At 38.1% G+C, this 25,596-nt stretch overlaps 2 protein-coding genes across 2 annotated transcripts; one reads left to right on the top strand and one right to left on the bottom strand.

Moving 5' to 3' along the window:
- Positions 1–407: 407 nt before the first annotated feature.
- Positions 408–1,866, top strand: ankrd9 (ankyrin repeat domain 9). The gene has a single exon (XM_016279918.1). It carries the CDS (start codon positions 877–879, stop codon positions 1,738–1,740), a length of 864 nt encoding a protein of 287 aa, XP_016135404.1. The 5' UTR covers positions 408–876; the 3' UTR covers positions 1,741–1,866.
- A 2,216-nt stretch (positions 1,867–4,082) lies between these two features.
- On the bottom strand, positions 4,083–23,746 carry LOC107590915 (tectonin beta-propeller repeat-containing protein 2-like). Its single transcript, XM_016279869.1, has 20 exons — positions 23,557–23,746; positions 22,760–23,017; positions 22,526–22,654; positions 22,040–22,171; positions 21,720–21,877; positions 21,313–21,619; positions 21,076–21,208; positions 19,616–20,074; positions 18,801–19,534; positions 17,947–18,130; positions 17,665–17,838; positions 14,107–14,287; positions 13,503–13,644; positions 13,045–13,285; positions 12,838–12,927; positions 12,496–12,729; positions 7,121–7,269; positions 4,986–5,127; positions 4,683–4,832; positions 4,083–4,598 (listed from the first exon to the last, which is right to left on the bottom strand). The coding sequence occupies exons 2-20, from the start codon at positions 22,976–22,978 to the stop codon at positions 4,447–4,449; spliced, it is 4,110 nt and encodes a 1,369-aa protein (XP_016135355.1). The 5' UTR covers positions 22,979–23,017; positions 23,557–23,746; the 3' UTR covers positions 4,083–4,446.
- Between the last annotated feature and the right edge of the window lie 1,850 nt (positions 23,747–25,596).

The raw sequence follows: 25,596 nt of genomic DNA on the forward strand, positions 1-25,596 counted from the left end.
CTATGCAGTATTGCTACACAGGCTGTAATTACATGTTATTACATCTGATTACGGTTCATCTGATCACCTGACTGGAGATAAAGTGATAAACTAACTTTCTTTCTGGGGGGAAAAAAATACAATCATAATACATATCCGCTAGATGGCGCACGTGTTCCTCAGTCTTCCCTTTTTATGAAGATCCACTTGACTACAGCAGTTCAGTCTGATTGTTTGACAGATTTTTACTTAGACATATTTTACCCCTTATTTCTTCAAAAAATCTCTTAACTTCAATAAATAAATACAATTCTTGATTGTGCATATATACAATTATATAACCTCAAGGAAAAATACTTAATCGTTCACCCATAATAATAAACGTTTACAGGGTGCCATAATAAACAGATCAGGTAGATCACCCCGTGCAAAGAGCGCATGGTTCGGTCTGTGAAATATTATGTAACAAGACTCGCGCTGAATGTCCTGAATGCGCGAGGGTCACTCGATAGCGCCCAAACATACGCACACACGCGTTCTACACTAATAAGGAGAAGTTGGAGGCACTTTGTCCCCTGGTGACGTGCGCCAGCGTCCAATGGCAAAGAGCGCAGCGATATGCGCAAGCCAACACGGGCTGCCCATCATATATAAACTCTCGGCTGAGCTTGTAGTGGGGTTTGAAGGCGGGTGAACGGTTTTACACTATAGTACGAGACTACCGCCTTGTTTTTCATTTATTATTCCGCCTGGCCTTCTGGGTTACGCATCTATATTCTCACAGATGGTTCAGTGTCAGCTCTGGCTGCCCTGGATATCCACGTAAAAGCCTTTAAATCGTCATTTTAAATCCAAACAGCCCCACAAAAAACGTTTACTATAACAGCGGAACTCACGATGCCTTTGGATCTGGGGATGTACGAGAGCCGCGCGGATTATAAATCCCCGAAACAATGCCAAAAATCCTCATTTGCATTTTATCAAGCTGTCCGGGACCTGTTGCCGGTGTGGGTCCTGGAGGACATGCGGGCAATGGAGGTGTTTCACTGGGAAGATGACGGACAGGCGTGCGCGTACTCCCCGTCGGAGGCGTTTCTGTACGCGCTGGTACATGATCACCAGCAGTACGCGCGTTATTTACTCAACAGGTTCTCCACCGGCGCGCTGGAGATGCCCAGCAGAAGCTTCTGCTGCTGCCAGGCGTCCACCACACCGCACCTGGCCATAGCCGTCCGCTACAACCGCATCAACATCCTGAAAATGATCATGGCCACCATTAAAGACCTCACAGACTGCGACAGACGGAGCTACCTGAACCGTCACGGATGCGTCCACACCGACGGCAGCAAAACCGCGCAGCATCTCGCGTGTGATCTGGTGCGTCCCGAGTGCTTGGTACTGTTGCTGGGTCACGGCGCGTGTCCTTACGCAACGGACCTGACAGGGAACACCCCCCTGGACTGTTTACTCAGCCAGATCTGCCAGAGTGACTTTGACATGCGGTCGAAGCGCATCTGCCTCGGCTACCTCGTTTTATTCATGCCCACATTTCGCTTCCGGATGAAGAGACAGTTGCAGGACAGTGGCGATGTGTGGAGGGCGCTCCTAGGAGAGCAGGCCTTCCAGTGGCTTTCAGGATCAGGACCTCCTTCGCTGTTCGTTCAGGCCATGCAGAAGCTCTGCCAGTCCATTCCCACAGATCAGCTGGACTCACTGCCGGACTTTCTGAAACCCCTGGACTTCAGACTGGATCAAATCTAATAAATCGTTTGACTCAGTTCTTTCTCGAAATATTCAGGTTTGAGTGTATGTGGAAAGCTCTGTAAATATGTGAATAGTTTGATGTTGTATAGTCGCATTGTGAAAGACACTGTATAATTATTAAAATATATATTTTTTGCATTTGTTGCCTTGGAGCTTAATTTTCCAGATTCAGTTCAAGGCGCATCTTGGATTTTATGAAACAAAAATCACAAGACATCCTCTGTCTTCACATGAACTAAATGTCTGAACATATAGGCAATGCTAATCTTTAATAGTATGATTTTCTTCATTTTAGGATGAACTAAATAACACTAATTAAAATATTTGCAGTAAGAAAGATTAAACAATCAAAACCATCACATTTGAGCTTCTGAGTTTCAAAGCTCCTCTTCACTTTTTGCATGGGACACGCAGACAACTTCATGGGATCCTTTTTAAAGACAAAGGGGTTCCTACGTATGCCGGGAACTTGTTGGCTTAAAAAAAAACGATTTGGTTTGATTCATACAAAAAAAAAAACACTAGTTACAAAGTGTAAATTAATATCCATGCAGTTGAAATTACAGTAAGACAGTGATATTGTGAAATAGTATTACAATTTTAAAATAACTTTTTCAGTTGTGTTGCTTAATATTTTAGTGAGAACTAATACCATGACACATTTTTTCAGGATTCTTAAATGAAAGAATAGCATTTATTTAAAAAAGAAAACTTTAATAGCATAAATTAACTTACTGTCACTTTTGATTAATTTAAAAGTATTAATTTCCTTAAAAAACAAACAAGAACATCTGAAATAAATTCAAGTGCATCTGAACATTTGGTAGCGTACATCATCTGTAATATCACATTGTTGCAAATAAACCACAAAATACAGAGACACTTTCTGTAAACATTTTATTTGTAAGTTTGTCATGACTAAGCATGGAGTAAAGACCGCATAGTTTAATATGTGAGTTCACATTTAGCTGCATCACCACTTAAACCACACTGGCTTAGCATTGCATGTCCAGTGTACCACATTTATCACTTTAATCGGACTTACAATATGGTCTGAGTGCACAACTGAAATTAGTGGGGCAGAACAGGCCAAAACAATTGCAAATGTAACAATAACTAAAACAACTTGTAGCCATGCTTACATGGTAATTTAAATCTATCTGCATATGATGCATTACTGAGGTGTCAAAATCTCAAAAAGGAAGATTTACAAACACTTCACAGTCAGACACTAAAGAGAGAGGAGAGAAAATGAAACATCGGACCTAGCACTGAATTTATATTTAGTTATCTATGATAGATTACTCATCAAGATGCTTTCTTTATATGGACGTATATGAAGAATGCTCGTCCAGCATTAATATATAGTATTTTTCTATGATAGATTCTAGCAACCAAGTAGCAAGTTCAAATAGTTTCTGTTTTAAGAGTTAAGAGTCAAACCATCCTTTTAAAATACCTCACATTAAACTCCAAAATGTCACTAACGTGTAGACAGAGGCAAGTCAGAGACCATGCTCTCTATACGACTCACAGATATGTGCCAAATGCTACCATGATTTTACTCCGGTCAAGTATTTAACAAGGTACAAGTGTATTTACAGATAAAGCTGAATCCCTTCTTCAACTAAAGCCAATTTATGCCTCGTTCCCTTTCAAATAACAATCAGATTAAAAAAAAAACAAACAAAAAAAACACACACCCACCCTGCCTTTCCAAATGCCCTAATGTTTGTTAGTCTGAACTATATTGTAGCATATATTTCCTGCACCTATAATGATAATAAAATGTGTTTGGTCAAATAAGCGATATTTACATAATCTACCCCCCAACGCAGTAGATCATAGCTATAAACAGATTAACATTAAACATTTCCCTATTTTGTGAGCAAAGTGCATTAGTATACAGTACACTACCATTCAAACGTTTAAGGTTGGTATGATTTCAAAAAAATTTTTTTGAATGAAAGTCTCTTACACTCAACAAGGCAGCATTTATTTGATCAAAAACACAGTAAAACAGTAATATTCGGAAATATTACTACAAATTAAAATAATTTTTAAAAGTTTTAAAATGCCTTTTGTTTAGTGTCACATGATCCTTTAGCACTCATTCTAATATGCTGATTTGCTGCTCAATAAACATTTATTTTTATTATCAATGTTGAAAACAGATGTGCTGCTTAATAATTTTGAGGAAACCATGATATATTTGGTTTCAGGACTGTTTGATGAACAAAGTTAAAAGGGAAATAAATATTTGGAATATTTTGTAACATTAGAAATGTCTTTACTGTCACTTTTGATCACTTCAATGTATCCTTGCTTATATAAAAATAATATAAAATAAAAAAAATCTTACTGACCCCAAACTTTTGAATGATAATGTACAAACAGAACCTCCTTAAATCAACATGAGTTAAAAAATAACTGATCTAACTGTGTACGTGGATATTAAGACTTAATAAATAATGTGCTGGATAAAACAAAATGGGTAAACAATTTCAGGTCACAAGGTGCATTAAAAAAATCATTAAGGTTTCAATAGAGCGTAACATACTCACAACATAAGGATGAGTAAATGATGACAGAATTTTCATTTTGTTTAGGTGAACTACTCCTTTAAGAAGAAATGAATAAAGTGCCTAGAAAGAAATTTCACAGAACAGTGATTCTGGGATGCTTTGACACAATTAATGGCATCTAAATCACCTCCCACTCTTCCTCCAGCTCCTCTCCACTCAGAGAACCCGTGTTACCATGGTTTTTGCTCCTACAGTTTTGCAGAGTCTTGGTAAGGCGCTGGTTGAGAGCACCAGTAGGAGCAACTGCCCACAGTTCATCCATCGGGGTCACTGTAAAAGACAACTACTTGGTCAGTTTTTATCATTTACATGTGCAGATGCTCATTTTATCATTAACCGATTTTAAACACTCACCTGCAAGCCAGCTGACCAGTCCTGGGATCTTCTTCCAGTAGTCTCCAGCTGGGTTCTTCTCTGTAATGCCGTATCGACGAGCCACTGCACCATTATAAAGGCGAACCCAAGCGGTCCTCAGACTTAGAACCAGCTGACTTGCCTGTAGTCCTACAATTTTGAAAAAACAAAACACAAACTTGAACCAACAACCAGTCAAAGAGTTCCTGCTCTAATTAAACATCTATGAAAATGAGTTGAAGAATAGAGTCTGAATACAAGAATAATAAAAACAGCAGATGAGATTATGTAATGAAGGTATACCTGGAATATGCTCCCAGGCAGTTCCAACAGGCATCTCCTCAGTGATGCCGACGCGCACATGCACATTGCCTCTGTTGTCCAGCGCCCACAACATACTGTCATTAGGACTCGTCTGAATTTTCACCAGATAAAGGCCAGCAGGCTGCTCAAAGAGAATATGAGAATAAGAAAAGTGCATAAGGTTGGTGAAATAATCCCATGGTGTATTCCAAGGGCCAAATTATCCCTCACTGGTCATGGTAGGAACGGTTCATTGAAAAAAAATGTTACTGTAAACAAGAATTTCAGTATGGAATCAGTATTCGGACGGTCAGGTGTTTTTTCTTTAGAATTTGAGGACATCAAACTTGGTAGTATTTTCACATGAATTATGATAATAGTTTGGTAATTGTTCAAAAGTTTGGAGTTGGTAAGATGTTTTAAATGGGTGGTACACTGGTTTTTTTCTAGGCTTGATTGTGTTTACGGGGAGCAGTCTAACATGTGTTAATGATTAGTTAAAAAAAAAAAAACGCATTATTTTTCACATAATTTACCCCTATTCCACACCGCTCTGTCCCTTCTCTGAGAAACAGGCAGATCTTTTCCTGTTTTTATGAAGCCCCACCCTCAGAAATAGGCTATGGGCTCTGATTGGTTAGCTTGTCCAGTGTGTTGTGATTGACGAAGCCGCCTTTAGTGCGTCCCGCCCCTCACCTCAGCGGCATGTGCTCCGGTTGTATTGTAAACAAAGGCGTCGTTAATATCGCTTATCAGTTTGAGCCCGATATTATTGAGCAGAGGATATTATTGAAGAGGATCATGCAGAACCTATGCAAGCATGGCTTTTAATGGTAAGCCTATGTTTTTTGTTTGTTGTTGTCTCATACTTTTAGATACGCTGTTATTTGTAAATGCTCCTGCTTATGTTAGCTTTTAATATACAGTTTTATCCTGATTAAAGCTTTAATACAGTACGGCAACTGCACACGCGTCCATGTTTAACGCTTCTCATAGCTATGTGAAAATAAGTGTATAATTGTAACAGTTCATTGTTGGAGCTGAGCTGAGCTGAACGAGAGAGAGAGAGAGAAACTTGTGAATCCATTAGAATTGTTAGAAGACAGAATCGCGATTGATATATGAATGGATTTTTACGTGCACCTCTAGTTTTCTCTTCCTCTTTTCTAAAGCAGCGCAGCATGGCCTCGCCCCCTTTGCTGCCTTTTCCTGAGGGCAGGGTTTATCTGGGTTTGTGATGTCACAACCCCGGGAAGTAACTTGTTGTAGTCCCTACCAGCCGTTTTTGTAGGCATTAAACTGCCAGAATTTCGGCAGAGAAGGAGAACGATATCTCCGTTTGCATTGAACTTTCAGCTTCGTAACTTTACAGATATTGTTTATGCTCAAACAGCAACATTACACACTAACTAACGTTAAAAAAGTGAAATTGCAATCCACCAACCCTTTAATGTTTTTGAAAGTCCCTCTTTTGCACACCAATACAGTAAAAACGGCAATACTGTGATATATTATTACAATTTAAAATAACTGTTTTCAATTTTAATATATTTTCAAATATAATTCCTGTGACGGCAAAGCAGCCATTACTCCAGTCTTCAGTGACACATGATCCTTCAGAAATCATTCTGATATTCTGATTTGCTGCTCAAGAAACATTTCTTTTTATTATCAATGTTGAAAACAGTTGTGCTGCTTAATTTTTTTTGTGGAAAAACCTAATACATTTAGATTTTTTTCACCTTTGATTATTTCTTAAACAAAAATGTATTTTCAATTTTGATCAATGTAATGTATTAAAGTATTAATTTCTTTAAAATAAATCTTACTGTCGGCGCTGATGGCCTCGTGGGCAGAGCGCCGACATGTAGCGCCTTTGCGCTTCGGGCGTCCCGAGTTCCGGCTCATGGACCTTTCCCGATCCCACCCCCCCCCCTCTCTCACCCACTTCACTTCCCGTCGACCTACTGTCCTATCTAAATAAAAAGGCATAAAACGGCAAAAAAAAAATCTTACTGACCCCAAGCTTTTGAACATTTTGAACAATATTTAACTGGATGCAAGCTTGTGTATGAGCTGAAACTGCATTACAGTTAGGATTTAGCAGGCAGTATAGTCATGTCATGCTTGTTTACCTGTTCGGGAGGTTCGATGCAGATCCAGGCAGGGAGCATCATGCTGGGGTTCAAAGGTTGAGTTCCAACCCGAAAATACACCATTCCATTACTATCACACGCCCAAACATTCTGACTGCCACAAGACAAACTGAGAAACTTCACGTGTCCTGTGAGGGAGTAACAGAGAGAGCAAAAGAGTTATTATAAGGTTAAGGGAAAATACTTAGAAAATAGCACACCTTTAAGTGCAAGTTAAATTACACACAAAAGTTTTGAAAGGTTACTTTTTAATACACTTTTCAGGTCTCGAAATTCCTTAAATGCCTCACTGTGCCTGGAAATACTCAGCCATCACAATCCATCTGAGGGTGACTGACAAAATGGACTATGACTTTGTGCAGGATGTCCGAGTTAAGCTCTACACCATACATCACATCTAGCACCATTTCACTAATGTACATGTCAAGGACATCCAGGGCCATTTTTCCAGACTCTTTAGTGAGCAGTAGGACTGTGGGGTGGGGGGGGAAGTCTAGAACTGTACAGAGGTCTTGTCTGTAAACTATGATATGATAGGGAAACCTTGAAAAGACATTTATACGTCATAAGGGCTTTGTTGAGGACTTAGATAGCAAATCTTAACATAACATGTTATACACTAGCACACATTCTCTCCTTTTACAGCTCATATCGTCTGCCACACTTTCCATGGCATTATTCATTTTGCAGTATGATTACATATCTACTAAGCAATATAAATGATCAAAACACACTATTTAATATTTACACTATTGCTCAAAAGTTTGGTAAATAAGATTATTTATTTATGGAAAGAACTTAACACTTTTATTCAGCAAGGATGCATTAAACTGATCAAAAGTAAAACATTTATAATGTTACAAAAATATATTTAAAATAAATGCTTTTCTGAAATAATGGTTTCTACAAAAAAAAAAGTACAAACATTTTCAACATTTATAATAATAAGAAATGTTTCTTAAGCACTAAGTCAGCATGTTAGAATAACTTCTGAAGAATCATGTGACACTGAAGACTGGAGTAATGATGCTGAAAATTGAAAAATGTAAAAGCTTTTGCCATCACAGGAATAAACTCAATTTTAAAATATGTTAAAATAGAAAATGCTTAATTTAAATTGCAATAATATTTCACCACATTACAGTTTTTACTGTATTTTTTATCAAATAAATGCAGCCATTCACCATTTACAATACACCATTCCATTAATATCACACACCCAAACATTCTGACTGCGACAAGACAAACTGAGAAACTTCACGTGTCCTGTGAGGGAGTAACAGAGAGAGCAAAAGAGAGATTTCCCATGTCACTATGATATTTTAGTGAAATATGATTGGCACATGAGAGGTTCAGAGAATGAATATTCCATTATTATAAGGTTAAGGGAAAATACTTAGAAAATAGCACACCTTTAAGTGCAAGTTAAATTACACACAAAAGTTTTGAAAGGTTACTTTTTAATACACTTTTCATGTCTAGAAATTCCTTAAATGCCTCACTGTGCCTGGAAATATTCAGCCATCACAATCCATCTGAGGGTGACTTATTTTTGATCAAATAAATGCAGCCTTGTCGATCATAAGGAACATATTTAAAAATCTTACCGAACCCCAACCTTTTGAATGTTAGTGAATATAAAATTATACACAGAACTGTTAAGATAAAACTTTAGATAAAAGAATTTGGACTTTTTTTTGCAGATGCCACCTAGTTCAATATTTTTTTGTATGAAATGAATACCTTTTTAAATGTAGCTGTTTAAACATAACTGTCACCTAAAGCAAAACTGAAAAACTTCAAATGTATTTTTTCTACTATTGATGTGCTGTTTCACATTCTTTCGCTGAGTTAGATAGTACGAAACACACCTATCTACCAAATCAATGCAAAAAAAAATGTTGTGAGGGCTTGATGAACACAGTGAATGAAAACAAGAGATACTTAGATGTCGTCACACCCGTGACCTTTGGCCACAAGAGCTCTTTACATACTGTGCTGATTCATTACCAACAGAACAAAGATAAAGCAAAGCTGACGCTTCAGTTCATTGTACGGCCTTTTTCTAAGCCATTACTGTTTTCCTGCTGTAGCATTTTAAGAGTTTTCCTGAAACGTGACAACTCATTGAGGGCATGTAAATACAAAACAAGGTTCATGAGACTCATCGAGACTCTAAAGAACCAGTATTTCAAGATGCTTCATTAAACCTGACCAACTCCAATAACCCTCTCTGAGACTTGGTCCATAGGCCTGAGTCTAAAAACACTGAAAACATCATGTGCCCGATCTAAAAATGCCCATAGATCCAGGACTAGCCCCAGACTCATCTTTCACATTGCCGCTCAAACGAAAAACACCCGAGACGTACAGGGCTACAGCTGTTCCATCACATGACTTTGCCTATTTGTGTCTCCATCCTGCCACATCACAAACGCACGCACACGCACACGCAGACACAAAACACACACACACTTGTGTGTGACAAACAATAAACAAACGCCTTCCATTGACAGCACTGAAGTGCAAGCCGTGTAATTAAAATATGTCTGATGTAATCAGATTAGATCAGCCTGCATTGTCATTTCAGCGGAAAGCTGCACTGATTGCATTTGGGAGATTGTAAACTTGTGTCTCGTTACCAAATTCACTGATTAAATGTGTGTTTAATGCATTCCTAAAGCCTAATCACTGCAAAATTCAATACTAAAGGACTGATCTCTTCCTCTCATGACCTTTGATAGTTAGCTTACCGGCTTTAATACAAAACATGTGTTATGCAAGAACCACCTGCTTGAATTAAAAATATAAACAGGACCCCTAGCAACAGGCGGTTTTGATACATAAAACCATAGCTTGCTATTTAACCTGCTGGAAGCTCAAGATTCCAAGAAATGGAAACTAAGACACGAAAGTGAAAGATATGTGTGTTTAGTAGGAGTGTCGCTTCTGTTGAAGTGGGCTGGTTATGCGTGATTATGACTGAAGTATGTCAGCGGCAGACCATGTGGACAGCCAGGAGACATGGTAATCTGAACTAGGAGAAACAGGAGAGGGTCCTCAACAAGGTATGCCCAACATGCGTCATTCTGTCACACATGACCTGTGTATACGGCACTTGAGACCTTGAGGAGCACATTATTTAAATCATGTGTCAGACACATCATCATAAGGAAGACTATTAAGTGTTATCTAATGCATACGTGAGTGAATGCAAACAAGCAAAAAAAAAAAACACTCTAGTAAGTAGGTCTGAAGACCTTTTTGTAGGGATCATTTTTAGTTATTATTAAAATTAAACAAACAAAAAAAACTGATTGGGTGAATCTTACATACATTACAAATTCACCCCAAAGTAAGCAAGTAAATAAATAAATAAACAAACAAACAAATTAATGCAAATTAATAAAAATGTCTTTTTGCATTGTTGCTTAAATCACCCCCACAAATTCTCACTACCATTATGTTCAATTAACACTTTTATTCAGCAAGCATCGAATTTATGAAAAGTAACAGTAAATTACAGAAATTCCATATCAAATAAATGCTGTTCTTTTAAACTTTCAACTCATCAACACTGAAGTAATGGCTGCAGAAAACTTTGCTCTGCCATTAAAAGTATAAATAAATAAATAAATAAATGGTAAGACTTTACAATAAGGTTCATTAGTTAACTACATTAGTTAACATGAACTAAGAATGAACAATACTTCTACACCATTTATTAATCTTAATGCTACTTTCAGCATTTACCAATTCATTATTAAAATCACAAGTGGTGTTTGTTAACATTAGTTAATGCACTGTGAACTAACATGAATAACCAATGAATGACTGTATTTTTATTAAATAACATTAACAAAGATTAATAAATAGTGTAATGCATTGTTCATTGTTTGTTGATGTTAGTTAACATTAACTAATGTTAACAAATGACACGTTGTAAAGTGTTACTATATATAAATAAATATATATATATATATATATATATATATATATAATTTAGTCATTTATCAGATGCTTTTATCCAAAGCGACTTACAAATGAGGACAACAGAAGCAATCAATTGTAGTATTAAAACAACTAAAAACAGATCCAAAACTAAAAGCTAAAAACTTTATAAATACTACCTATACACATTTTAAAAATAAAGAGATTAAATAAAAATGACAAATGCATTCAACAAAATTTCAAAACTTAAATCTGTGTATCATTCGATCATCCGTTTCTTGATTCAACACCGAAAGTAGAAAAATGAGAAAACGGCTCCCCCCTCGCTCCCCCGTGCTCCTCCAAAAAACGAAAATTCAGCCCAAATATTCGCCCTTCGTTCATGGGTGGAAAAATGAACAAACAGCCCGAACACTCGACTTCCACACATGGGCGGGAACCAAACATAAATAAATCTCAAAACAATATTCTATTATTTAAAGGGGTCCTATTATGCTCTTTTACAAAGTCTTGATTTTGTTTTGGGGGTGTACTAGAACAGGTTCTCATACTAGGTTGTTCAAAAAACATTATTTTTCACATATTTTACATTATTACAACACCTCTCTCCTCAGTCTGGCATGAACGGCTTGAATAGTTCCTGTTTCAAATGAAGGCCCGCCTTCTGAAATACGAAATGTGCTGTGATTGGTTAACTGGGCCAGTGTGTGTTGTGATTGGCAGCACTCGGCGCCTGGTCTGGAAATATCATGCCCCTTACCATAGCCGCCTGCGAGCTTCAGTGTAAATATTGCGTCAAAATCAAATCAATTTGAGCACTATTTAAACCCGGATAATTGTAATCAGTCTAAGTTTGTCTGCCTTGGGAAAGCTAGCGTGTCTCCGACATAGTGATGACACTCGTTGCCTTCTCTAGTGCAGCTCAACCAGGTCTCGTCCCATTCGTCGATATTTGTGATATCACAAATCCCGGAAAATATGCGTTGTAGTCCAAACGAGTCGTTCATTGTAGTTTTTGAAAAGTGATTTCTGTTAAATAAAATATCTCCTTTTGAATTGGACTTTGAGCTTTGTAACTTTGCAGATCTTTTTTATGCTCAAACAGCAACATTACAGACTAACTAAAGTTGAAAAAGTGGAAAAGCATAATAGCACCCCTTTAAATTGTAAAGTCATAATGATCATATTTGTTTTAATACTGATGATACTGATGGCAAAAACATGTAATGAAAATGGGGGGTGCTTCATTTTCATGAAAACAATGCCACAAATGCATTAATATATTATTTTCTTCTAAATGTTTTTGGTTTTGGATTTGGTGTTCTCACATTACAAGAGCTTAAATTTAGCCGGCATGTGATCCACTGATAAATCTATTGTCAATGGAAAGAAAATTCTCTCACCAAGCTGGCTGAGGTCCAGCAATGTCCAGTGCATTCCTGTGGAGCAACTGGCTGATAAAGTTCGGATGTGGACACGACCGTAGTGATCTAAACCCCACAGAGCGTCACGACAGGCAGAGAGCTGCACCATCTCTACGTCTGGGGGAAACTGTATGGTGAAGGGCCGCATCTGGAGGTCTTGGTCCCAAATACAGAACAGGTCTTTCCTGCTCTGACCTAACCATAGGAAACTCCCTGTGGAGACATCAGCGAGATTTTAATTGTGTATAATAATATTTAATTGCTTTCTGCAAGACAACAGATACTGCACAATTTGAAGAGGAAGACAGGATTTCTACATACCCTCTTTAGCTGGAACAGCAGAGGAGAACACAAAGGCCCATTTTGTGGCAGAAGCTGTTCCTCTGGGTACAATACTTTTCCAAAATGTCCCTGCATTCAGATAAACATCACTATAAAATAATGAAATTTTCAAACAAGTTCTTCAGTCAATAGAAGTGCATATTTCAGTGCTAAGCCACCATGTTTCCCATGCTCAGTGCGTCATACCAATGAGGCTGCCTTTGGCAACATGAAACTCGTTGCGTCCAGAAGCAATCCACACGCCACTGGTGCTGACACTGATGAGGCTAGGTTGGCACTGGGAGTGCTGGGAAAGGAAGGCCACGCGCAGACGTTCAGCTACCCGCTCGACCGGAGCTCTGGTGGCTGTGGCGACAGTCTGTGTGGCCTGGATTAGAGTCTGGAAAAGACTGCCCTGATCAAACACCACATAGTCTGTGATGCTCACCTAAATGAAAAAGTCATAAAGACAAAAAATATGGTCAGTTTCGGAAAATCTGAAACATTTCTGCTAGGAAGCAACAAGCTTTAGGAATAACTAGCATTTTTACACGAACTGTGTGATTCATTGACAGTAAGGGTGTTAAACACTCAACATACAGGCAGAACATCTGACCAACTGTAGAAGAGGATGTATTGTGCATGTGTACGTTACATACATGTACCTGCCACCAGTGGTCATCTTCACCCTGGGGTTTTTTAGCCGTGACCCCTGTTCTGAACCATAAGTTGCCACAGGTATCCAATGCCCAGACTGTGTTATTCTCACCCAGAGCAATACAGATGGGTTCCAGACCTTGGCTCTCACTATGGACACACATAAACACATATCTCAATGTTTATGCTACAGCAAAAGCTAGCATAAAAATGGTCATTTATGCACAATATACATCAACAACATGCTTTGAAATACATTAATTAGCAAAGCACAATGTTAGGGTTGGCAGGCCATAAATCAAATATTCATAAATCAAATTGTCAAACTGGTGCGAAAAATATATATAAACGTATTTAAACATAACTAATCTATTGAAAACATGTATACTTTACATAAATGTACTTTAAACAAATACTTTTGTTACATTACACATTCTGTACTTCCGATTTGCAAATTAAGTTGGACACAACTCTGACACTGCATTATGTGGCAACTTGATGTCCAATGTAAAATCTTAATGCTGAAGTAAAACCAGTCCAGAACCATTGTTTTATTTATTCACTATAGTGAATTTGCTATCAGCTACGAGAAAACCACGCTGGCAAACATACCTGACTGTGTCATACTTCCAGTGCTCCCCCTCTGCACAGTAGCTGCTGAGACCCTCTCTGTAAAACACGCCCCTCTGCTCGCTCAGTGCCCACACCACACTGCCCCGTGCTGCTATCTGCGCCATGGGGCACGGACAGTCCACCTTCACTGACCGCGCACATGGCCTGTCCACACTCAGCCCTGAAGACACACATAGAGCAACAGTATCCCAGCTGATTTATGCATATTTTCATGGTTCCCAATGAAACCACAAACTGCTACTAGTCAACATTTTTTGTAGTATGATCACAGTACTAATGACTTCTACTGGACTGGTAGGGGTCATAAAGAGATAAGGCTTTAACAGAGCTTTATGGTAATGGCCATGGCCAGCAGGAGTTGATTAAGCTCTTCATTATTACATAATACCAAAGCAGAGCCCAGCCCAAAGTTACATTCCTTTAAAACAAAACAATGTGACAGCAGGAAACACCTAGAATTACAAAAAACTCCCCGCTTTTGTTCGCTATAGCTACAGAGCCTCTTGCAATAGCTTTTCATTCTATTCATAATATATCTGGTATTTTTAGAGCAAGTAAAGAACAGAAAATTTCTCTCTATGCTGACGATGTAGTGTTGTACGTCTCAAATCCGGAAGCCTGTTTTCCTTCTGTTTTGGATATTTTGAAACTGTGTTTCGGGCTATAAATTATATTTAAATAAGAGTGAGTTCTTGCCAATTAATTCGGCTGCAAGGGCTCTTTCAGTATCAGCGTTCCCATTTAAGTTAGTCTCAGATTGTTTTCGTTACCTGGGAGTTATAATAACGAGGAAACACATAGATCTTTTCAAGCATAATTTTATTCCAATTTTGGATTGAACGAAACAGGATCTTGCTAGGTGGACAACTCTTCCAGTATCACTTGTAGGCAGAAGTAATGCCATAAAAATGTATATTTTGCCTAAATTTCTTTTCTTATTCCAAAACATTCTGGCCTTTATACCAAAAACTTTTTTTAAGACTTTAGATCAAATATTTTCAGATTTTATTTGGAATGGAGGCCCAGCAAGGATTCAGAAATTATTTCTCCAGCAACCCAAAAGATTAGGCGAATTTGCACTTCCTCATTTTTTATTTTATTACTGGGCAGCGAATATTCATAGCATTTATATTGGAGCCAGTCGCATTACGGTCTTTGTTAATGGGTTCCAGCATGGGTTGAAATGGAATGCGATTCTTGTAGCAGAGTTTCTTTACATGCGTTGTTATGCTCTTCATTGTCTATTAAATCTTCTTGTTATTCTTCTAACCCCTTAGTTTTACATAGTCTAAAAATCTGGAAACAATTTAGAAAACATTTAGGTTTCCAGGTAATGTCGTGTCTGTCTCCTATATATAAAAATCCTTCTTTTTTGCCTTCCATATCAGACGGAGCATTTGCACTATGGTTTAGAAGGGGCATTGTAAATATTAATTACATTTTTCATGAGAACACTTTTGTAACCTTCTCATATCTTTCAGAAAAATTCAATCTTCCAAAAACTCACTTCTTTAGGGATCTACAGACTCTTGAATTTATAAGAAATACATTTTCTCACTTCCCTCATGCACCTCTTAAACAAGAGATTGACCAAATCTTGGAAATAAAAGTTTCCAAAGGTGCTGTCTCCAACATATATAAAACTATTTTTTTCATTTACTGTAATGTCAGATTCTTCATCCTTGTCTAAAATAAATTTAGACTGGGAATCAGACCTTAACCATGTTTTCTCAGATGAGGAATGGTCAAAAGCTCTTCGTCGTTCACTGATACAGTTCAAACTGCTACACAGAATTTATTGGACAAAAGTTAAACTGTCTAAAATAAACCCGGAAATTGATCCTATTTGTGACAGATGTCGACAAGCTCCAGCTACTCTCTATCATAACCTTTTGGCTTTGCCCAGAGTTAACTTCTTTTTGGACATCAATTTTCAAATCAATCTCTGATGTTTTTCTTTTAAAGGTTAAACCATGTCCTTTAGTGGCACTGTTTGGACTTAATCCTACAAAAGGGGTCTCTGTCTTTACAGTCAAGTGCTTTAGCCTTTTGCTTAATAATTGCTAAAATAATTATACTATTGAACTGGAAAAATCCTTCTCCGCCCAACTACTTTCACTGGATGTATGACCTGTTACAGTTTATTCAAATAGAGAAAATTAGATATGCAATCCATGGCAATACAGAAGATTTCTATAAAATTTGGCAACCTTTTCTGTTGTATTTTGTAAAATAACATTCCTATATTTAGCCCTTCCAATACATCTAACCCTGGCTGTACCTGTCTTTTCTCTTGTTCTTGAATAATTGAAACTCATTTAAGAGCGTACTATGAAAGAAATTGTCTGACACCTGGCATTTAGCAGTGATGGCTCAGGTGCAGCTTGTTAATTTATTTATTCTCTTTTTCTTTTCCCCTCTATGTGTATATATGTATCTTGGTCCACATCATCACTAGACTGTATACATGCAATGGGTATACAGTGGGGCAAAAAAGTATTTAGTCAGCCAGCAATTGTGCAAGTTCTCCCACTTAAAAAGATGAGAGAGGCCTGTAATTTTCATCATAGGTATACCTCAACTATGAGAGACAAAATGAGAAAAAAAATCCAGAAAATCACATTGTAGGATTTTTAAAGAATTAATTGGTAAATTCCTCGGTAAAATAAGTATTTGGTCACCTACAAACAAGCAAGATTTCTGGCTCTCACAGACCTGTAACAACTTCTTTAAGAGGCTCCTCTGTCCTCCACACGTTACCTGTATTAATGGTATCTGTTTGAACTCGTTATCAGTATAAAAGACACCAGTCCACAACCTCAAACAGTCACACTCCAAACTCCACCATGGCCAAATTTGTATGTTTCTGGATTATAACCTCCCCCACACTTTTTTTTTACCACAATACCGCACGTGATATGACTATTTATTTAGTCAGTTTAGAGGAAAACGAAACTGTCATTGTTTAGTCACACCCATATAAAGTATTTTCTTTCTTTTATGCAACACAATTGGATAAACTGTGGTTGCTCTTTTCCATTCAATTACACTGCAGTATAAATCAGACTTTGTCAGTAAATACAATCGTTTTCAAGTCATATGGACCACTTTTATGGTGTTTTTGGATCGTTTTTGATCCTTGAATGTCCTCAGCCCACATAGGAACTAATTGTATAAAAAAAGCAACTAGTGCATTTCTCCATTTGTGTTACATACAAGGTGAGTAAATAATCACTGAATTTTCATTTTTGGGTGAACTGTCCTGTTAACTTAAATACAAGGAGTTATTTTTAGTACATACAGCACTCTCTAGTGGTCTAATAGTGAAATAACATCTCTCTCTGTGGTCTGTGGTGATATGTGCAGTTTGCAATTCTGTTAAGTGACAGCAACTGTGTGTGAGTAATGTTTATATAGGTATAAAGTTTTATGAATGAAAAGTCGATACAGATTACTCAATTAAAGCTTTTCAGGGTTATTAAGTAGAATCTGTCAATGTAATGTGATACCAGTATGTTGTGTGTTGTTCTCCCACACCTGTCTGTATGTACAAGTCTCCATTAGTGCGAATAATCCAGGCGGTGTCATCACCAAGTGCTACAAACGCTGTGTCGTCCAGGGCTTTGTACCAGTGTCTCTTCCCCTTGATGGTGACTTTCCCACAAGCGTAAGCAGTCATGGTCTTCTGCTCCACCTTCCACAGCAATGAGCCTAAGAAAACACATCAGCAACAAGACAACGCTTAGTCAAGAACACCAAAAACTAATATTTGTTTACACCATGTTTGTTTGTTTAACAAAACAAATCTATGCCCCTTACCTGTTGGGGACAGCGCCACCTGATGGACATTTTCCTCAAACTTCTGCCAGCTCAAGCTACTGTTAGGAAGACCACTACAGAAAAGGCCTCCTTTAAAGTCCAGACACCAGATATACCTGTCCGTCACTACTAGACTGAGGATGCCACAACCAGGCCCACTGTAGCCCATCCAGCTTTCAGCCAACTTCAAACAAAGAAAAGAAAAAAGAAAAAAAAGAAAGAGATTAAAACAGAGAACACGACATAAATATAATTTAATATGGTGATTCTCACAAAGACTTTAAAGAGCATTATACTGCTGTTCATACTTTTACAGTATACGACAGTAAAGACATATATAATGTTACAAAAGATTCCTAAAGCAAATAAATCAAAACTTAATTTTTGATTAGTAATATGCATTGCTAAGGAATTCATTTGGACAACTTTAAAGGCGATTTTCTCAATATTTAGATTTTTTTTGCACCCTAAGATTCCAGATTTTCAAATAGTTGTATCTCGACCAAATATTGTCCTATCCTAACAAACCATATATCAATGGAAGCTTATTTATTCAGCTTTCAGATGATGTATAAATCTCAATTAAAAAAATTTGACCCGTATGACTGGTTTTGTGGTCCAGGGTCACAAATCAGCTTTGCAATTACAGGAATAATAAATGTCTTTTTTCTATATTTTAGAATAGAAAACATTTAAATTGCAAAACTATTTCACAATATTACTGTTTTTACCATATTTTTAATCAAATACATTTCTGAAAGGTAGTGTATTTTACACAATTATATAAATTATACAAGTATCTTTCTCCTGATTTACTACAGATCTCTTATCTATTAGTTGGTTAGCTCTCTAACCTGGCCAGCTTTGAGGAGCTGCATCTCTTCATCCTCATTCTGTTTAGCAGATGAGCTCTGCAAGCTCAGGGCGTTCAGTCCGTCCCCCAGACTAGCACTGGATGGCACTCCATGTGCATAGATGTCCTCCTCGTCACTAGATGGCGTTGGCTCGGGTTCCGGGGAGTAACCTAGCGGCCTAATGGGATCATAAGATAAATCCAAATTAAAGTCTCCATGTAAACTCTGATTAAAATGTTCCTCCGAATCCTTTAGGGTGTCTTTGTTCTCCTTCACATATTCCTTCATGATGTCCTGCTCATCAGCTGCCTGCATGTATGAGAAGGTACATTCCAGCAGCATGTCCACGTCAGGCGTAGCTGCAATTTGCTCGTTTTCTGCAAACACATTTTCACTGTACACCTGACACTCCATGGCTTGTAGTGACAGTGATGTAGGGCAAGGCGGTAGGGTCTCTGCTGTTTGGTTAATTGGATCCTGACGAGACTCTTCGCTCTGTAAGGGTTCTGATGGGCTAAGAATGGGAAAGGCATCGGAATTGTGGGATTCTCCACAGATGGAACCATCCTGGTCCGGTGAGCCAGCACTGAGCAGGTCGAGGCTGCTGCACAGGAGGCTGGTGTGGTCTGAAGGAGGCTCGCTCATGGGTGTGTTTAGAACGTCACTGCTTGCACCTTCCTGGCTGAATACACTCTCTGACCAGCTGCTGCGCTCGTTGACACGATTCCCACTATCTGCAAGAATGTATGGAGAACATCAGTGAATGGAATATAATCAAATTTACACACCACATCATGCGATACTGATCCTCTTACCATGCCGTCTTCTCTTGCCTTTCTTCTTCAGCTTGATGGCCTTGACCACCAGCTCCTGCTGGAAGTCTTCTTGGGTGATGGTGCTGTATCGGCTGGAGGAAAGCTCTGAGGCCTCTGTGGTGGTGAACATGCCCTGCGCGCTCTCCCATGAAGTGATTGAGCTGCTGCGGCTGTGGGACTCCATTGTACCCAAACTGGCCCGCTGCTGCTCCAAGTCCTCTTCCACCTCCAGAGCCTCTACCACATGACTGAATTCTTCAAGATGCTGCTCCTCCTGCACCTCCTCTGACTCCTCAACCCCATCATGCACCTCCTCTAAGTTAGGACTGGCTTGAGTCTCCTGCTCTGTAATAATGGGCATGGTCCTGATTGGCTGAGCCGTTTCAACGGCGCCATTAGGAGGCAGCAAAATAGTGGGTGTGGAAAGAGGAGATGTAAAACGGTTGGAGTGGTCTAATACTGAGAGAGAAAAAAACATAAGAAAGATATGTATGTGAGATATAATGGCCCTAAAAAGAGTGTGGACACTCAAGCAATACTTAAAAAGGCATTTCAAGCAAAAAATTAAAAAAGTTTTTTGACACTTGTCAAAAGCATTGGAACATTTTCATAGGAAATCTTCTCACAGCAAATTTAGAGCAAAACACTTTTAGTGTGACATATTTGGGGCTACTGTTTGCAGCTCCCTTAAGTTTAGGGTCTTTGTTTGTTTGTTTTTTAAAGAAAGTTATACTTTTATTCAAGTTATACTTTTATAAAATAAAGGGATAATTTACCCAAAAATTATTTTTTCTACATAAGTCAATGGGGACCAACAACTATTTGGTTTCCCCCGTTCTTCAAAATATCTTCTTTTGTGTTAATCAGAAGAAAGAAATTCATACAGGTTTGGAACAACTTGAGAGTGAGTAAATGATGACAGAATTTTTATTTTTTGGGTGAACTAGCCTTTTAAATTGATCAAAAGTGAGAGTAAAGACATTTATTTGTTACAGAAGATTTCCATTTCAGATAAATGCAGTATTTTGAGTATATTCCGATAATAATAAGAAATGGTTCTTATGCACCAGCATATTATAATAATTTCTAAATTACAGTTTAAAATACAAATGTGTAGTAAATAAATGTTGATATTTTAAAATAATACTGGTTTTACTGTATTTTTTTATCAAATAAATGCAGCCTCAATGAGTATAAGAGATGCTTCAAAACCCTAAACTATCTGCTAAGAATTTAAATATCATCTTTTTGTTGAGAGAGAGGGAGGGACACACATCAACAACCATAACTCATGAAGCTACGATTCATCATTTCATACCAACTGACCCAAAAGGATGACTAAGTAAACAATTTTTAAACTGCCGAGGGCAAAAGAGGCTTTTTCCTTTTTATCCGAGTACTGCTGATGGAGCAAAGTGCATGACTAAAACTGCCATTACGACATCAGTACTGCAACTCACAGTTGGAAACCAATCCCTCAGGGCAATTTGAGATCCGCAAAATGTCCCGATCTCCTTTCAGAATGAAGATTTCATTCTCAGTGCATGACACAGACACAATATCTCCACTGCTTTCCAATCCTCCAATGATGACCTTAATGAGCAAATGAAATAAGTAAGAAAAACAACACAAATTAAGATTGCATTGGCAACATTTCAATTAAATATATAATTTAGATTCAAGGAGTGCATTCTTACTTGATTGGTACAGTCCACAACATAAACACTATATTCATTCCAGCTGAGGACCCAGCCCTCCTTCAAGAAGCAGCTGACCATTCCCAACTGTCTTTCTGAAGGTCTGTAGCCAGTGTTGGGGCCTGAACGAGGGAACAGCTCAAACTGAGGTATATCCTGATTAAAAAGTGGCTTTAGGACGTGGGTCTCCCCGACACGTCCCCGCACATCCGTCCTCCACAGACGCAACCCTGGCCTGGCTGCATAAACCACCAGATCGCTCTGCTTGCACAGAGCTGGTTGGAAGCAGGCACCAAACTTGCCATTGCTGTAAAAAGAAAGCCAGATATCAAGAATTCAGCATACACTCAGTGCTGCAATCCTGACAATAATAGACATACTTTTAGGAGAAGATGGACTGAGGGTACCTTTTACGTGGTTTAGTGCCCAGCTGATGATGTGACTGCTCTTGCGTGTAGAAGAGCATTGAGCGCTGATGGGAAGAAACCAAAAGTACTTTCTGACTATATTCCAACTGAACTATAGCTGAAGGCTCTTCAAAGAGGACCACTGGATTACACACTCCCTAAAAGACCAATGCACACACACACACACACACACATATATATTTAGCCATTAGACAGTAAAACAAAATCAGATTTCAGACAGACAGAAAGACAGAACTATACTGTCCATCTAACTGCAAATATCTGAAATACACTCAACTGACTGCTTATAAAAGTCTTACTTGATCCAAGTCCACAGCAGAATAGACCACCCTCCCTTTATCATCACCAGAGAAGAGCTTCATGCCATTAGCACTCCATGCTAATGCAGTAATTGTGCTTTTGTGCAAGCCCACAACATCAAACCTTCTCAGCTGTAATAGGACAACAAAAAATGTGACACCATGGTCCACTGACTAATAAGATTTATTCATCAATAATCAGATTATCAATTAGATAAATGTGTCTTTATGCTTTTTTTTCTTGTAGGGACACAAAAAATGGCTACTTTGGACATACACAAACCTTAAATGTTAATGTTAAAAGCTAAATAAAATAAATGCTTAATTTTTATCTTCTAATTACACAGATGGAAAGTAAAAATGTTGTATTAAATAGTCATTGCTATTCCAATATAGTGTGAATAATCATAGAGTTAAATTAAACCTAATCACTTATTTAATGAAACTCTTGTTACTTGAAAACTGTAATCGGAGATGAATTTGTACCTGTTTATTTCTACCAGGCAATGGTGACACAAGCTGAAAGAAAGCAACCCGGCCCGATGCAGTCCCGACAGCAACAAGATCATCGAAACAACTCAGCAATTTCACTGCAGTAATGGCCTCACATTTGCCCTATTAAAACAGATTATAAAAGATATATTGTATAAAACACTACCTAACCAGATGAGATCAACAGTGAGTGCTGCCGAAGAGTGAGGAAGCACTAAGCAGACTTACCTCTAAATTGTATTTGTTCATTTGGCTTACTCTCCTGCAGTAAAGGTACAGCATGCCGATGCTGCTGCCAATGGCTATATAATCACTGTTGCTGTCCAGTGCAGTCAAGTAGACCAGGACCGAACGGAAACCTTTCTGGACTTTAGCAGGAATGGCATTGAGAAGGTAGTAGAGGGGGTAGAACTCCCTCAAGGGCAGCGGTGCTGGATGGGTGGCCATGGTCACCCTATGGATCTGTGCTTCCTCTGATGATCAAATCTAAAAAAAAAAGGCAATTTCAAAAGTCCATTTCCAAGTACAAGATTATAAAAGTTAATGTTTCTGATCATAATATAAAAGTTATTATGAAGCTGTATTCTTTTATTGCTTAACTTAATCACGTGAACAGTCAAAAATACAGCTAGTCACTGATCTTGCTAACACAACGCGTCCACTCCGCATTGACACTAAAAGTATCAATCGCATCCAAACGTCTGTATAGTCTAGTCTAGTGAACTAAATAGTGAACACACCCAAAAGCCAATATTAACAACATTAACCACGCCTCAAATTCACAATATAAGAGAGCATCTTCTCCTATTTTACAACACTACAAAGGTCTCATCGTTTTAAACACGCTAATGCAGGACAGTACGCGTTCAACTTATATATTTGTGGCCTAAGCACTTTGAATAAATATCAAAGACCAGTAATAAAAAGACCAGTCGTTTACAATTTGCTGTAAGAGATTTGTGTTTTCTAGTCAGCGAACTCTACGCGGTAAACCACCTGAGCTTTTCAGTTTGCACAAAACTTACCACCGGGAAAAGTTCACACTGATTATGAAACGATTATGAAACGTTTGTATAGTTTAGATGAGGGCGATCTGTTGACATTTCTGCTGCTTTGACAGATAGCTCTTGTTGACAAGCTCGTGTTGTTCTTCGTTCTGTTTTGGGTTGAAAAAGAAAATTAACGCTAGCGACACCTACAGCAGCGGAAGTGAAACTCACGTCGATTAAATTCCTTCTCAGAATCAGAATCAGAAGAGCTTTATTACCAAGTATGTTTACACACACAAGGAATCAGAAGAGCTTTATTACCAAGTATGTTTACACACACAAAGAATTTGACTTGATGACAGGAGCTTCCAGTGCAGAAGAATGTACAGACATAGTGCAGACATGATAGTGCCGACATACATAGGAATAACATAGGAATAACTTTTCTCACACGGTAAAGTTTTACTTAAACAAATGTAGAATTCTTAAAGTTTGTCCAAGTTTTGTGACATTTAAAAATAATGTGTGATCTATGTATGATGCTTGGATTTATTGTGTTTGTGTTTAACAATGATAACGCCTGCTTGAAGAGGTTTAATAAACAAACAAACAAACTCTCTGTGGACTGTATTTACATGAATCTTTTCATGTTGTCCTACTTGAAATATTCATATGCTTTATTTACCAATTTTCTTAATTTTCTTACATTTTCTTACTATTACAAAGGGCAAAGGTCAGTCTGTATTTCATTAACTCAGATATGCACTCAAATGTAATAGGCCATAGAAAAAGACAACTATGGATCTGAACTGGAACAAACAGTAACATTCACAGACCATGTATTTAGTCGTAATATAGTTAGCCTCTGACTACTATAAGTAAAAGTCTGTTGGATGGACTGTAGACCGGCATTAGGATCATGCACAGAGCACCGCATCTGTTAACTGAGCCTGCTGGTCAAAAACATAACAGGAAGACAGAATCAATACTTTTTCCAATCAGTATTTAGTCACAGCACGATCATCTACTAGACTAGAGCATAATGTTGTATGCCTAATAAAATATAAGAAAATGTTTATCAATATTATTATCGATATAGCCTAATTATTGATTTCATGGACACTGGATAATGCCATGCAGTCACATTCACATCCATTTAACAATTTAATCTATTCCTCAGAGATTCCTCAGAGTCTGGGCCAAATCTGGCTTACATTCAACAACTCTGGCTTTTTTTTCTTCTTCCTCGCAGACTGCATTCTTGTGTCAAGCAGCATTAGGCATTAAGCTGATCTCTGGAGTGAGTCTGACCAATCAAAAGAAAATAAAAAGCAAAAGGCTTCTGTTTGGCTAAGTTGAATTTGGTCAGCCAGAAAAAGAAAATAGTTGTCTGAGATCTGGATTGGTTAAACAGTCAGAGATTGCTGGCCTGGCACTGTTGTCCGCTATGGTGCAGTGGTTCAGCAGAACTAACTTAAAATACTAAAATATAATCGCCACCCTAACTTCAGGTCTGAGATTGCTGGCTTGAAACGGTCATGTATGGCTCTATGGTTCTGCAATAGTACGGACTTTAACTTCAGGTCTGAGATTGCTGGCTTGAAACGGTCATGTATGGCTCTATGGTTCTGCAATAGTACGGACTTTAACTTCAGGTCTGAGATTGCTGGCTTGAAACGGTCATGTATGGCTCTATGGTTCTGCAATAGTACGGACTTTAACTTCAGGTCTGAGATTGCTGGCTTGAAACGGTCATGTATGGCTCTATGGTTCTGCAATAGTACGGACTTTAACTTCAGGTCTGAGATTGCTGGCTTGAAACGGTCATGTATGGCTCTATGGTTCTGCAATAGTACGGACTTTAACTTCAGGTCTGAGATTGCTGGCTTGAAACTGCCATGGCGCTGCAGTTCTGAAACTGGACACTAAAGGTAGCCTATGCCCAACGGCAGACAACATAGTTATTATTGACTTTCCTCAAAGAGATATTTTCTAATTTGTACACGACTTAAATTGTACAGTTAAAAAATAATATTTTTACAAATCTAAAATGCATTCATGCCCCCCCCCCCCCCC

The sequence above is a fragment of the Sinocyclocheilus grahami genome, unplaced genomic scaffold, assembly GCF_001515645.1.
Source record: "Sinocyclocheilus grahami isolate Dianchi unplaced genomic scaffold, SAMN03320097.WGS_v1.1 scaffold134.1, whole genome shotgun sequence".
Taxonomy (NCBI): domain Eukaryota; kingdom Metazoa; phylum Chordata; class Actinopteri; order Cypriniformes; family Cyprinidae; genus Sinocyclocheilus; species Sinocyclocheilus grahami.

Coding starts and splice junctions, on each gene's coding strand:
- ankrd9 (XM_016279918.1), top strand. CDS start 877: ATGCCTTTGGATCTGGGGATGTACGAGAGCCGCGCGGATTATAAATCC.
- LOC107590915 (XM_016279869.1), bottom strand. CDS start 22,978: ATGGCCACCCATCCAGCACCGCTGCCCTTGAGGGAGTTCTACCCCCTC. Junction 22,655..22,759: donor TGAACAAATACAATTTAGAG/GTAAGTCTGCTT, acceptor CTGTTTTAATAG/GGCAAATGTGAGGCCATTAC. Junction 13,286..13,502: donor AAGATGACCACTGGTGGCAG/GTACATGTATGT, acceptor TTTTTCATTTAG/GTGAGCATCACAGACTATGT.